Raw genomic sequence first — 13703 nt, 5'->3', positions numbered from 1 at the left:
GTTTTAATGCTGAATTTCAAGTAAAAATTTTGTAATTGCGGTGATATCTAGTCCATTGTGATTTTTGGTTGAAAACGACTCCTATTGAATAAAGGGCCATGGATCCTAAACCTGGCCGTAAGCATAATGCAACCATATACCTGCAAATGGGGGGAGTAGTGTGTTTGTTTGCTTACTTATGCCAAATTTCAAGGAAAACGTGTTTCAGTTTTGATGATAATGTCTAAAACTTTTGATTTTACGATGACAGTAGACAGTTTTTTTCGGCTAACTAAACTTAAGCTATAGTGGGAGGGCCCTGAATCATATTCTATATAATGAGTATACAGTATTTGAGATTCTAGCAATACCTGAGAGTACAAGCGAGTTTGAAATGCCCAATTTAATGAGATAAGGCCCTTTACTTAGTGTAAAATTTGTTGGTATCACTAAAAAATCTGTCCTCCTCACTGGGCAAGAAGCGGTCGTGGGCTAGCATTCAGTGAGACAATTTCAGTTACCTAAAATCAAAATGGCCCGTTGTGGATAGCCATGCACAATCGGTGTTTAAATTTAGCGTAAGAGAAGTCGATTACAAATTAGGTCATATAGGTGGACCCGATCAGCAAGGAGTAGATATTGAACATTGTTAGGGTATCCACTGAGTTCAGATCATGCAAGGTAAAGGATTTCATTACAACCACCAAGTATTGTAAGTACTACAAATGCCTAAATTTCGGCACCCTCTTAAAAACTGCAATGTAGCTCAAGGTGTGCGAATACTGCTCTGAGAACCAGACGTCTAGGAATTGCAATTCAGTGGGAAAATGTACATGCTATGCAAACTGCATTCAGCAATAGGAATGCAAATTCCTATAAATGCATATGACCGCTCAATGAAATGATAGACAATGCCAAATAAAAGCTGCATAATCAATCAAGGCGAAATAAACATTCAAGAGGTGAAATTTAATACAAACAATATGATGAAAGAATCTGCTGGCCATGGGCTTGACATATTGTTGGTACATGTTCAAATGCATAGCACTCCCATAATATCTAAGGGAAAAATTTTTTTAAGTCATGTAATACTTAACAAAAGCTAAAACTTCCTTAGTTTAGGCAAATGTTAAAAAAAAACCCTTGCAGCGGCATGTATAAGGGCAGACCAAAAGCTAATATTTCTAACAGCATGGTATGTACCTCCTTCATAAGATTTAAAGAATCAAATAAAATAGCCAAGGAGGAGTGTTAAAATTCAAGCATACAAAATAGTTACAGCCATAGATACCAAGTGTAAAGATTAAATGGTTAAATTCCAAAGAAACTGCGGGAGATGCCGCAACAGTAACTTTTAACGGAGTCATCCGCTAATGTGCATTTCAATGAAACGATTTCAGAGTGTAAAAATCATTTGCCTTGACTGGGTCATCCCAGTCAAGGCGAATGATTTTTACATTCTGAAATTGTTGCATTAAATGGTTAAGTAGGGTAAGAAATTATCAGGGCAGAGATCTAGAAGAGCTGTTAAACCTGGATGACATGTTTATCTTGAACGACCTTGTGGAACCATTCACATTCTCGTGAATTATGGGCAGATCTTAAATCTACCTGTCCACAAAAAACAGAGCAGTTAGAAAGTTTGAAATGTGTCTGTTGTAAAGATGAACTTGCCAATGAAGTTTTTCATCCCTTCCACTACCCGCTCCTAGATGTGCCACTCTTCTAAGTCAAAAGATTTAATTCAGGTATATATAGACAGTGTGCTTCTATGACCATCTGATGATGACGTTCAATGTTGAAACCTGGGTCGTTTTTTTTTTAAATAAAGTGTGTGGAATAACAAAGTAAATTATTTCATTTCAATTATCTGGTTTAGTAGGGAAACTAATGATCAGGGCTGAGACCTAGAAGAACTGATAAACTTGGAGGACATGTTTATCTTGAACAACCTTGTTGAACTATTCACATTCTCATGAACTATGGGCAGATCTTAAATCGACCTTTCCACGAAAAACTCAGCAGAAATGGGACAATTGGAGGTGTAATGTTCATGATTAACCATTGATTAATGGCCACTGAGTAATAACATAGCAAATAGGCCATAATATTGAAAAGTTAAATAATCAATAGCAAAGCTAAATTATTGGCACTGCAAACTGGATTCAACATAGTGGAGTATTCATTGAAACTTGCCAATGTAAAACAATACCTTGGGACCCAAGTAATGAAAATTGATAAGATTGATAAAATTGAGATTGAGTGAAATCTTAAATATATTCCCTGAGATATTCTGCGCAAGGATTGATACCCTCATAAAAACCACCAATTTTAGCAACCTGGTAGAGCAAGAAGCTTCATAGATATGAATGAAACTGCTAACCCTGTAATATTGCCATTTCGGCATTTTTTAAAACAAGAAAATAAAGAATATTGTAGAAGGTTAAGAAATTAATTGATGCATGGAAAATGAATTATTTGCTTTTGGTATTAAGAAAAAAACAGGGTGTTGGTGAAATATTAATATTAGTTATTTGTGTTAGAACATTTAGTGATAGTAGTTGAGTTCAAAAGAAAAAGTTCCCCAACAATTGCATAATTATTGGCTAAGGAATTTGTCCATTATCTTTGGAATAAACTTATAAATGTCAGATTCCCTAGTGAATGAGACTTAATTGATTCGTTAATTACTGTACTTGTCCTCCATCTAGGAAAACTGCATCCAAGAGAATGGGCATGGAAGTATCAGCGGGGAAAGCAGAACCTGTTGATTTTGACTTGACTCCAGCCTGGCATTTTAAGGAGACTTGGGGAAACGGTGGGAGCGACCGTTTGAAGATGGTAGAAAGACCACATAAGATAAAGGTGTAAGGTTTCCTGGGGTTGCACCTGGCAATGTTTGATCGTAGTTTGGTTAGCACTTACCCTATCCCTAGTAGATTGGAAGTAGGCAGACCCACCAGACAAAAGATGCATGGTAGTCATACGATACGGTGTACATGAGGATTAGTCATGAAGGCTGAAAGAAAATCCTGCGAAAATGAGTTATACGGCCAGACAGGAGGCATGGGGAATCAGGGTACCTTTGTTTTTCCCTCTTGGATTGGTTTAGTAAGGATGGTGTCTTGCAGCCATTGACACCAATTCTATGTGGACGTGGAAATAATGAAAAAATTTGAATAATATTAATAAAAAATAAATAACCCCTATAATGTAAGCTCAATTGCAGACTCAGCAAAGCATGAATAAGAGAAATATGTCAGTATGAAATATTAAGACTGGACATTAAACTCAGCATGCCAGAGAAGGTAGCTCTATGTTATATCAATTAGTTTGGCTCAATGTATTATTAAATACTCTGCTAAAGCTTTGTGAAGTGTTCTTATAAAATAGCTGATTCTTCCTTAAATTAATTAAATCTGTAATCAATTTGGGTAAATAGTATTGTTGTGATATGATGCCATCATGACTTAAGATATTTTTTTTCTCTTGTCCTGTTATTCATGTTAAACAACTAAATACCTATGTACTATAATACTTTTAACCTTGCTGTTAAAATTTGTTCAGTTCCTTTGATTTATATTCATACTTAATGTACAATTGATAAATGTGTATCATTTTGTCAAGTGTTAAGTGTAGGAAAAAATTAGCAAAAAAATAAATATATGTGAATAATTGGTAATAGAGTACCAAGAAGAATTGTGGGAGAGCAGGAATTGCCTGGATGTATCAACAGGGAGTCACAATAGTTGAATCTGCAATGAAGTTTTAAATAGAGAAATTTCTTCATCACCTTTCGGACTTGTTTATTGAAACTAGCAAAACCAGTCAAGGGATGAGGCTTCAAAGAACTTGTTGGGAATCATGACCCTATTGAGCTTGAACGTAGTCTGGCATTGTAAGGGGACATGCAAGGTGATGTCAGTGGGAGCTATAGTTCTGGGGACTGCAGTCGATAGTGCAATACCACTGCTTTGGTATTTTCCTCACCTACATGGTGTAGCAAAGGTGTGCATCATGGTGCTCTCTTTTCCAGTAATCAGGATTAAGAGACTATTGTCCGGGCCGGGATTCTGTCAAACCTTCAATGTGCAGCATTGTCTTTCAGGTGCCACAGCCCTAGCCTAATTATCCAAAGGGATCTGAGGACACCACAGCAGTGGGATATAGTATGGGGTGGTAAATTCTTCTCATCTCTGCTCAGTATGCATAAAGGTTAAAAGCACAGGGTATCGATTCTTTTGGCTTCAAGAGTTTCCAGCTAGAGGTACCAAAAAAGAACAAATGGCCAAATGTGATAGCCATGCCCCTTGTTGAACCTTCGGTGTTTGCTGTTTCTATCATTGCAATGCAGAATTAACCAAGTGTTTGATAGTAAACTAACCAATTCAAATTTGTGGTTGGGTTGGGCCATTGTGAGACAATTAAGCATTTATACCATGATGATCAGCTGTTGCTGTAGTAAACCACAGTACAAAAGGATCTGCAGGTTCAGGAAAGGGTGGTCTGGTTCTTTTTCCATTTGTTGGTAAAATATCCTCTCCCCTAAAGTAGGTTGATATATTTGCCAAGAAGCTCTCATTCTCACATTTGTGGTTGGACTGCTGTGAAATGGCCTGCCTGAACTGCGACTGTTGGAAGCTGTATTTAGATAGCACAACAATGCAAAATGTCAATAGAATGTCTCTCATGTAAGATAGGTCCTAACGGATAGGCCTCTCTGTGGTGGAGGCTAACAGAGACCCTCTGTTCCAGGTGGTGTCATAAGGTCGTACTCTGCCAATGAGCAAGAGGGCTTGGACCTCCTAGCACTTCCAAGGCCACAGGGGTTCCTTTTATTAGGGCTATAGAGAGTAGGATAGGAAGATCCTTGACTCAGACCAGCTGTGCCCTGTCTGCCTGCCAGGCAGGATCGGTTGGGGGGGTCGTGAGAGGATCTCATAGATTTAAAATGCATTCTCTTTCCCCTTTGTGTTATTTAAAAAAGTGGGAGACTTATAGGACATTATGATTAGATCGGCTATGAAACCAGCAAGAAGTCTAGTAATAACAAAATTTAGTGAAGCGCTCACGTTAACTTTAATGAATGTCAATCCTGTTCCCAGCTGAATATACTTACAAACAGGACCCAAAAGATAGCAACATCCATTGTGAAAAAATGGTGATAGAAAAGAAACTGGAATTGACCAATCACTATTATCTGAAGGTGTAACTAATAATGCAGACAATATCATACTAATAGAAACAAGTCATCCAATTACAATAATGCCATACATAAATATGAAACCACAATAATGTAATCAATGCTATATAATGGACATGGCACAAGGTTGTCAATTGCATTGCTACTGCTGTGCTGGAAACCATGAAGGTAACCATAAAAAAAAGTGGTTACCAGTCGTCGCGGTAACCTTAAATAACCTCAAGTGTCCGAACCTCTGACCAAGTCAGACCAACCACAAGGTGTAATGGAGTGGCAAATATGTGGTTTTTCTGGAAAACAATGTATATGGGTATGGCTCAAGGTTTTTACCACATTGCTGAAACCATGAAGGTAAAGATTGCCAGAGGGTCGGGCCAACTAAATTTTGCGTCTACTGCAGGGACCATGAATCTAATGCCTCCCCTGAATTATTGAATGTGGATGAGGAAAACAAAGATTTACTGATTACCAAGAAAGTAAATAATGTAAAGGGAGGTATAAAGGGTACAGTGGGCGAAACAAACGAGTATGAGAGTTCATGAAGTCCCTCACCAGCTTTTGCACTATGATGAACAGGGACTTAGGCCAGAAGGTGCTATGGTCTGGCGAACTGGTGATTATTCTGGAAAATAATGTTATTAGAGCTGACCCAGAAGCACGTACTGAATATAGTGAGAATAAGGAAAGAAATAGATGAAACGGCCAAATTACTAGCTGCAGATCCCAACAATGCAATGAAAGAAGCAATCGCAATGGAAAAAAAGACGACATGCCTTGAAAATAGATAAGGCTACCTTAAGCCTAATAATGAATGAATATTTTACAGAAGAAATCATTGCCAAATAGGCACCATCTCTTTGAAAGCAATAGTGAAAGACCTGGATAAACAAATGAAAATAGCAATGTTACAGCAGAGAGTAAAGGTGGCAACAGCAGTTGGATGGATCAATCACGCAAATAGTCATGGTACTCAGAAGCCGTATGACATCCTTCCCCCCGTATGTTGGGGGATGAAGAATACTCCCGCGGTATCCCTGCTTGTTGTAAGAGGAGACTACAAGGGTGGGGAGAAAACCCCCAAAACAAACCCCAAGCCAACAAGGGATGAGTCCGGAGCGTGCTGTGGATCCAATGAATGTAAGAGGCCAAACCATCTGGACCGCGATCTGCCCAGGTGTTTGCCGTGCCTAAAGACCAGTAAGGGAGAAGAGGATCCTGGAGGGTGATCTTTCTGGTTACCAGCAGGGTTTTGGATGGTCGGTATGGACCGGAGAGCAATATCCCTCTTCGGCTCCGGGTTTCATCTAAACGGGAGGCCGGTAGGGTCCTAGGAAAAATAAAAGAAAGCAATGGCTCTTTCCTCATCCGTACAAACTCCTTGAGCTGCCTAAAATCTGTATCGGTCTTTCAACCTGTGCATCCGATAGTTCAGGAGATCCATTTTACCCTCTTGTCCCTTTAGTGAAGGGGAACAGGGTATCTTTTGTATAGACTCCGGGTCACGTTGGAATAACCGGCGATGAAAAAGCTCACCAGGCAGCAAAAGAAGCCCTGCGCAAATACTGGACCTACTCCACCTCGGTTCCTTTGGAGGATGTAAAGGTTGCCTTGTGTAATTTGGTTTTGCACCAGCTGGAGGAGGCTTGGTGGTCTTTGCAAAATAATAAACTCAGGGTGATAAAGATCGTAGGCTTTCGCAGCTGTTGAGAGATGCAGAGGTAGTTCTCGGGCTGGACTGCGTGAGAGACATTTTTGGCTCAACGTTTCTCTCCCGTTGCAGGGAGCGTCTTCAGGAGCGAAGTAATTTTATGCTAGCTGATCAGCCGGTATTTATACCCGGTTCTCGGTCCTTTCACTTTTTGACCGTTAATGGTTGTTGATGTTTTTGTGTTGGGGAGGGGGGGTTTGGGTGGGGGTGGTAGGTTGCCTTTCTCTTTTTGACCGTTGGTGACTTTCCCCCCCACGCAAAAAGCGTTTCCAGGTATCTGGCAGGTGGAAGCCGTCGTCTCGGTTGAAATTCCGTGGCCGTTTCGCTATTTCAATAGACTCACGAATTAGCCTAGGGAAGTAGAGATGTTGTTTCTTCGCTAGGACTTTCGTGTTGTCGAATTCTATTTTATGTCCTGGCTCCGACATGATGTGCTCCGCAATGGCTGATGTTTTCCATTGTTTGTTTTTTACTGATGTTCGGTGTTCTTTTATACGTGTTTCCATAGCACGTCCAGTCTGGCCAACGTAGCTTCCGCCGCAGCTGCATGGTACTTCGTATACCCCTTCGGTCAGTAGAGGGGGGAGTTTGTCTTTGGGTGAGGGGAATATGTCCTTTAGCTTCTTCACCGTGCCGAAACGGGTGACGACATTTTTCTTTCTGAGGATTCGTGCTATGCGATCGGTCGTGCCCTTGACATAGGGAAGAAGGGCGAAAGCAGCTGGTTTCTCCTTTATCTCGTTGTCTGAATCTCTTTTCCTCACGGCTCTTCTGATGAAGGCATTATCGTAAGCGTTGTTTCTCATGGCTCTGTTCAGGTGTTCTTTCTCTGCTGGGAGTGATTCTGCGTCTGACACTCTTTCTGCTCTGGAGAAAAGTCTTGATGACACCTGCCTTTTGCTGTGGGTGGTGATGAGAAGTGGCGTGGAGGTAACGATCAGTGTGCGTAGGTTTTCTGTACACTGAGTGGCCGAGAGTTCCGTCTAACTTCCTCGTCACGAGTACGTCAAGGAACGGAAGGCGTCCGTCTTTCTCAAGTTCCTTCGTGAATTTTATGGCCGAGTTTATGTTATTCAATTCTCGGTGAAACTCCTCTAATTTCTCCTCTCCATGTGGCCAGATGACGAAGGTGTCGTCCACGCAGCGTAGCCAGCATTTGGGAGGGAGGTTGCAGGATGCCAGCGCTTTTTCCTCGAGGTCTTCCATGAATATGTCGGCGATGGCCGGAGACAATGGTGATCCCATTGCCGCTCCTTCTGTTTGCTGGTATATATCGCCGTTCCATAGGAAGTAGTTACTCTCCAGGCAGAATTCAACCAGTTTTGGGAAGTCTGGTGGTAGTCCTTTGCTAGTGAATCTTTGAAGTATGGCCAGGGATTCCCGCACCGGAACCTTCGTGAAAAGTGACACCACGTCAAAACCCACGAGAATATCACGTGGGGAGACATTTATTGATCCCAGAATCTCGATGAAGTGGGATGAATCTCTTACGTTTGACGTCGTATTCCCAGTGCAGGGTTTGAGACTTCTAGCGAGAAACTGGGCTAACTTGTAAGTAGGTGATCCTAAGCTACTGACAATGGGTCTCAATGGGATTTCTTTCTTGTGAACCTTTGGTAATCCGTAGAGTCGTGGACATCTGGAGGCGGAAGGAAATAGTTTCTTCTGATCTTCCAAAGGAATTGAAGATTTTTTGACGTGGTCTCTCACTTGCCGTTCTATCCTGGATGTGGGGTCACGTTTAAGTTTTACGTACGTGTCGTCTTCCAGCAGCTTTGAGACCTTTTTCTCATAGTCTTCTTTTTGATTACCACAGTGGCGTTTCGTGAAATGTGAAAGGAACGAGAACCGGGTATAAATACCGGCGGATCAGCTAGCATAAAACTACTTCGCTCCTGAAGACGCTCCATGCAACGGGAGAGAAACGTTGAGCCAAAAATGTCTCTCACGCAGTCCAGCCCGAGAACTACCTCTGCATCAGGGTAATAAAATCGGTCGTTTCACCATGGTCCTCTTCCATCCGGAACATTAGGAGGGAAGAGGTCATGATTACGCGCCTGAGAATAGGGTCCTCTGCCTACACTCTTACCTCTTTGCGGAGGTGAAAGAACAGACCCGCTGCAATGAGTGCCTCTAACCCCTGACAGTTCAACATATCCTGACAGAATGTAGAACATGCCAAAGGACCGAGGCATTTGGCTATCAGAGTATCTCCGCAAAAGTATGGGTGCTTGCATCCCGAGCTGATGTTCAGATGTTACCCCGGAGCGGGTCTTATCACGTAACCATGCCTAAATCATAAAGCAACCGTCACAGCGTGCGATTTTAGGGTCGCGGTCATTCGTAACCAGTCACTAAAGCAAATCCATGAGCCGAGCGGATGTTGTCAGTCTGGCAAAGGTTCTCCTTGACAGACCCGGCGCGCTGAGGTCAATCGCCGATCTCCGCCACCCAGTACAAGACGCAACGCTCACATCTTCCCGGGCCACTCCTCCGGTCAGATATGTGATACATTAGGGTCTCATTGTTCCCCTAGTGTTCCACCTTTGTCGGATTGTACTCGTCCAAAGTTAGATAATTCGAGACGCATTGCACATCAATCACTGTCACTTTTCCGTTTTCTAAATAAATTATGCCCAGCTTATGGGGGCCTGCGTTCGAAGAGTAAATCCACTTTTCACCATGAACCCTTTCCTGGTAAGGTTTTTGCGCCAGAAAACAGAATGTGTTGTGCCTTCGGCTGCGACGGCCATTCGTCCGAAAGCAACTGGACATGGCCGGCTGACTCCCGGATTTTACAGCCAGCCTGACTTAACATGTTTAGACCACTCTCTGGCCGTTCCCTGGTGGTCAGTAACCGCGTCGGCAACGCATTGACATGAACTTCGTGGAAGTGGCAGTAGTCCATCCAAGGGATACCTCCTGGGCGTGCCACCTATTCGGCGTAGAGGTCCATACGCTAACACTCGTGCAAGTCCCCACTGTCTGCAGATCAATGCAGAATTTGCCCAAAAAACTTTCTCGCCGCCTCCTTCGAGTGAGCTTGAACCCCAAGGCGGTCTATGGTTTTAGAGGCCCAAGACATTGGTGCTGGATGGCGGGCTACCATGGGCAACTCGACTCGAGCTGAACTGGAGACAAACTGGAGGCGTTCCAACTTCCATGTGGGCACCATTGTGTCCAAGTTTGGAATACCTTAACCACAGTCCTGTATGGATGCGTGGAAAAAGCCCACCGTCACGTCTTGAGGCACGTGCAACCATCGGTGGGCAGCGGCTTAATGCTGCCGATCCATTGAGGCCAACTTGTTCCGGGTAACTTAACCCAGCAAGAGGCTATGGAACAACATCGGCAGGATAAAGCCCCTGAGCATCTGAAGCCTTTGTTGGGGCTTCAGTGGAGGCTTACTCAATCGCTCAATACCTTCAGCCAGTGGCGACCTCACGTCTTAACATCCTGTCCCGTCCAACCTTACTCCCAGGTACTTCCACCCACCAATGGCAAATAGTGTGCAAATTTCGTCTCTGGAGAGTAGACGAATGGGTTTGTAGGAGACCACCTTCAGTCTCTTCGCCTTACCGTCTGGTACCTGAGTATAGATTCTACTCTTAGATGGGGGTATACCATGTATCTTTGCTTCCCTCTCAACTTTGGAACGAGGGCAGTTTTCCAAATGCCTGGCGAGATTCGATCGTGATATCAATCCCAAAACAGGCCAAGGACAAAAATGACCCGAATAATTACCGTCCCATATCTCTCACCAGCTGCGTGTGCAAGGTGATGGAACGGATGGTAAACCGACGTCTCATGTGGTGCTTGGAGAGTTGAAACCTGCTCTCCGACGCTCAGTGCGGCTTTCGGCGTGGCAGGTCCACGACTGACCATCTGGGACGCACTGAGAACTTCCTCCAGGAAGCCTTTCTCCAACGTCAACACGTCATAGCAGGCTTCTTCGACCTGGAGAAGGCCTATGATAGTGTAAGGCGATGGAGAATCCTCAACACGCTCCACAAGTGGGGATTTAGAGGCAACATGGCCCTATTTATCAGAAATATTTTAACAAACCGCCTTTTTAAAGTAAGGACTGGGAAGCACTTATCCCGATCTTTTACACAGGAGAACGGGGTACCCCAGGGTTCAGTGCTGAGCGTGACGTTATTTGCCAATGCCATCAATGACGTGGTGGAATGCATCAATGCCCCGGTGATGGCATCGCTCTATGTGGATGACCTAGCCATATTTTGCCGGTCGATACGACTGCCAAACGCTTCCAGGCAAGCCTAGGTGACTCTAAATAAACTGGGAGAGTGGTCGCGAAAGAACGGATTTCGTTTCTCCATGGAGAAAACGAAATGCGTGCACTTTCACCGTCTTCGCGGATACCACGTTACCCCGACCCTATCCCTGTTGGGTAGGATTCTCCCATTTCTCAGCATGACTTGGACCAAAAGCTGAACTGGCGGGAGCATATTAGCGTGTTGTACGATGAGAGGTGTCGCCAAACCATCAACGTTTTAAAGTTTTTAACTCCACATGGGGAGCAGACCGCACCACCATGCTTTTATTGTACAGAGGCTTTGTGCGATCCAAACTGGACTATGGTTCCATAGTGTATTCCCCAAGACGGAAGTCTTACATGAAACCAGTTACATGTATCCACAATGCTGGAATACGGTTGGCCACCGGGGCATTTACAACAAGCCCAGTCCCAAGCTTGCTTGCAGACGCAGGGGAGCCTCCGTTGGAAACCCACAGGATGATTTTAATGGGCACCTTTGTCTGTAAACGTTTTTCAGAGACAAAGCACCCTTGTTTTAACATATTTTTAACCAACGGTTTTTAGACTTATTTAACAGGCGGAGAAAGGCAACTAGGCCCTTTGCCGTTCGTTTTAATGATTTTATTAATGAGGTAAATTTTAAATTTCCTCAAGTATGCCCCGTCTGGCCCTAGTGGGGTTCTGCGACGACACGACGGTCCTTATCCCGCCATTCCCCTAAGCAACCGGCCTCAATGGCTTTCAAGGAAAGAACTCGGAATGAACTAACCCCCGGACTATCCTTAGGGTCAAAGTGTGGAATGAACCTAACTCCCCAGCTGGGGTGCTCGGAAGTTCGTACCGCCGCACTATGTACGATTTTCACCGTCGGCCCAGTGAGCAGGCACGTTAGACTTACAGGTGGCTCGACTCGGATACTAGTTCCCCCCTCGCATTGCTATTACGGCTCAATTGGGGAGGAAGACCGACACCTCAGGCGTCGGCCACCGGCTTACGCGGGGGCTAGGCAAACTCCCCACAGAGTTCCCCCCTCATTCAAGGACTCGTGCTCTCTATGAATAGCTAACAGGAATCCCCAGTACCTTACTATGTTGCAAAACCCAACCCCTACGAGGCCGAACCCACAGAGACGAAACGGTTAGCCGAACCGCTTGGAACCCGTCTCTCCCATAGAACTCATTAGCAGGATTCCTCCTGCAGCGCTCAATGAGTCTCCGCCGAGTGCGCGTTAGCGCAATTCTACCACACGTCGTTTGCTAGGCGAGTCCGCCCTTTGCCCACTTATGTGGGATTGGGTAGGTAGAGCCCCCTGCGGGTAGGGGGGTAGAGAATACTCCCGCAGTATCCCTGCTTGTCGTAAGAGGCGACTAAAAGGGCGGGGAGAAAACCCCGAAAACAAACCCCAAGCCAGCAAGGGATGCGTCCGGACAGTGCTGTGGATCCACTGTCTGTGAGCGGCCATACCATCTGGCCTGCGATCCGCCCAGGTGTTTGCCGTGCCTGGAGACCCGTAAGGGAGAAAAGGGGATCCTGGAGGGTGAGCTTTCTGGTTCCCAGCAGGGTGTCGGATGCCCTGTATGGACCGGGGAGTGATACCCCTCTTCGGCCCCGGATTTCGTGTAAACGGGAGGCCGGGAGCTAGCCACTCCCGGTCAATCGGCTTCCGTCGCGTTTTCGCTCCGGTGGCGAGTGCCAAGGTTGTGGGGGTCTGCGTAGGGAGGTCGGAGATGTAAGGGTTTTGGTGGGCCCTTGCACCGAAGATCCACCCCGAAACAGACGACCACTCCTGAAGCGCTATATCCCTCGAGTTAGCCCTGGCGACCGCTCCGGTTTGGCGGAGTGGCGTCCCAAATGTGTGGCTCCGTGGCGGGTGGGGAGGCCGAGGGACGAATAATTAATTATTATGGAGGAAAAACCCTTTCCACCACTAAAAAGATCCCGTCCGGACACCGGCGGGGGAGAAAAGTGCATAGGCGCATGTAAGCGCTATTTAATTATGTCGTGCATAAAGGAAGGTGAAACCTTGAAAAAGGTTTCTCCTTTCTTAATTCGCAGAGTTTTGTCACAGATTGTGCCTGGGGACCCAAAGAGCGTGAAGAAGCTCCGGGATGGTACACTTCTTATAGAGACCCTGAACGATACACAAAGCGATAAACTGCTTGCTATGGGAATGCTCCATGACATTCCGATTAAGGTGGAGGTGCACCGCACTCTTAACACCTGTCGGGGAGTCATCAGTCACTACGACCTCCTATACGTGGACATCGAAGAAATCAAGAGAGAAATGTTCTCTCAGGGAGTGACTGATTGTCGTCGACTCACCACAAGGCGCAACGGAGAAAACGTAAACAGCACCTCCGTGATCTTGACGTTTGCGCGTGATAGACTACCCGACAAGGTGTTTGTGGGCTATGAATCGGTACCAGTGAGGCCATTCATCCCAAATCCCGTGCGTTGTTTCAAATGACAACGGTTCGGCCATGTCGCGTCTCGTTGCGAGGGTAAGGCCACCTGCCCGCGCTGTGGCAAAGACG

General features: G+C 45.0%; 1 protein-coding gene across 1 annotated transcript; it reads right to left on the bottom strand.

Moving 5' to 3' along the window:
* Nucleotides 1–7673: 7673 nt before the first annotated feature.
* LOC139686706 (uncharacterized) lies at nucleotides 7674–10065 on the bottom strand. Its single transcript, XM_071583740.1, has 2 exons — nucleotides 9899–10065; nucleotides 7674–8529 (listed from the first exon to the last, which is right to left on the bottom strand). The coding sequence occupies exons 1-2, from the start codon at nucleotides 10063–10065 to the stop codon at nucleotides 7674–7676; spliced, it is 1023 nt and encodes a 340-aa protein (XP_071439841.1).
* Between the last annotated feature and the right edge of the window lie 3638 nt (nucleotides 10066–13703).

The sequence above is a fragment of the Hetaerina americana genome, unplaced genomic scaffold, assembly GCF_022747635.1.
Source record: "Hetaerina americana unplaced genomic scaffold, ioHetAmer1.1.p SCAF_149, whole genome shotgun sequence".
In the NCBI taxonomy this organism is placed as follows: Eukaryota; Metazoa; Arthropoda; class Insecta; order Odonata; family Calopterygidae; genus Hetaerina; species Hetaerina americana.
The sequence above is the reverse complement of the archived record's forward strand: the minus strand, read 5'-3'. Positions and strand labels throughout refer to the sequence as shown.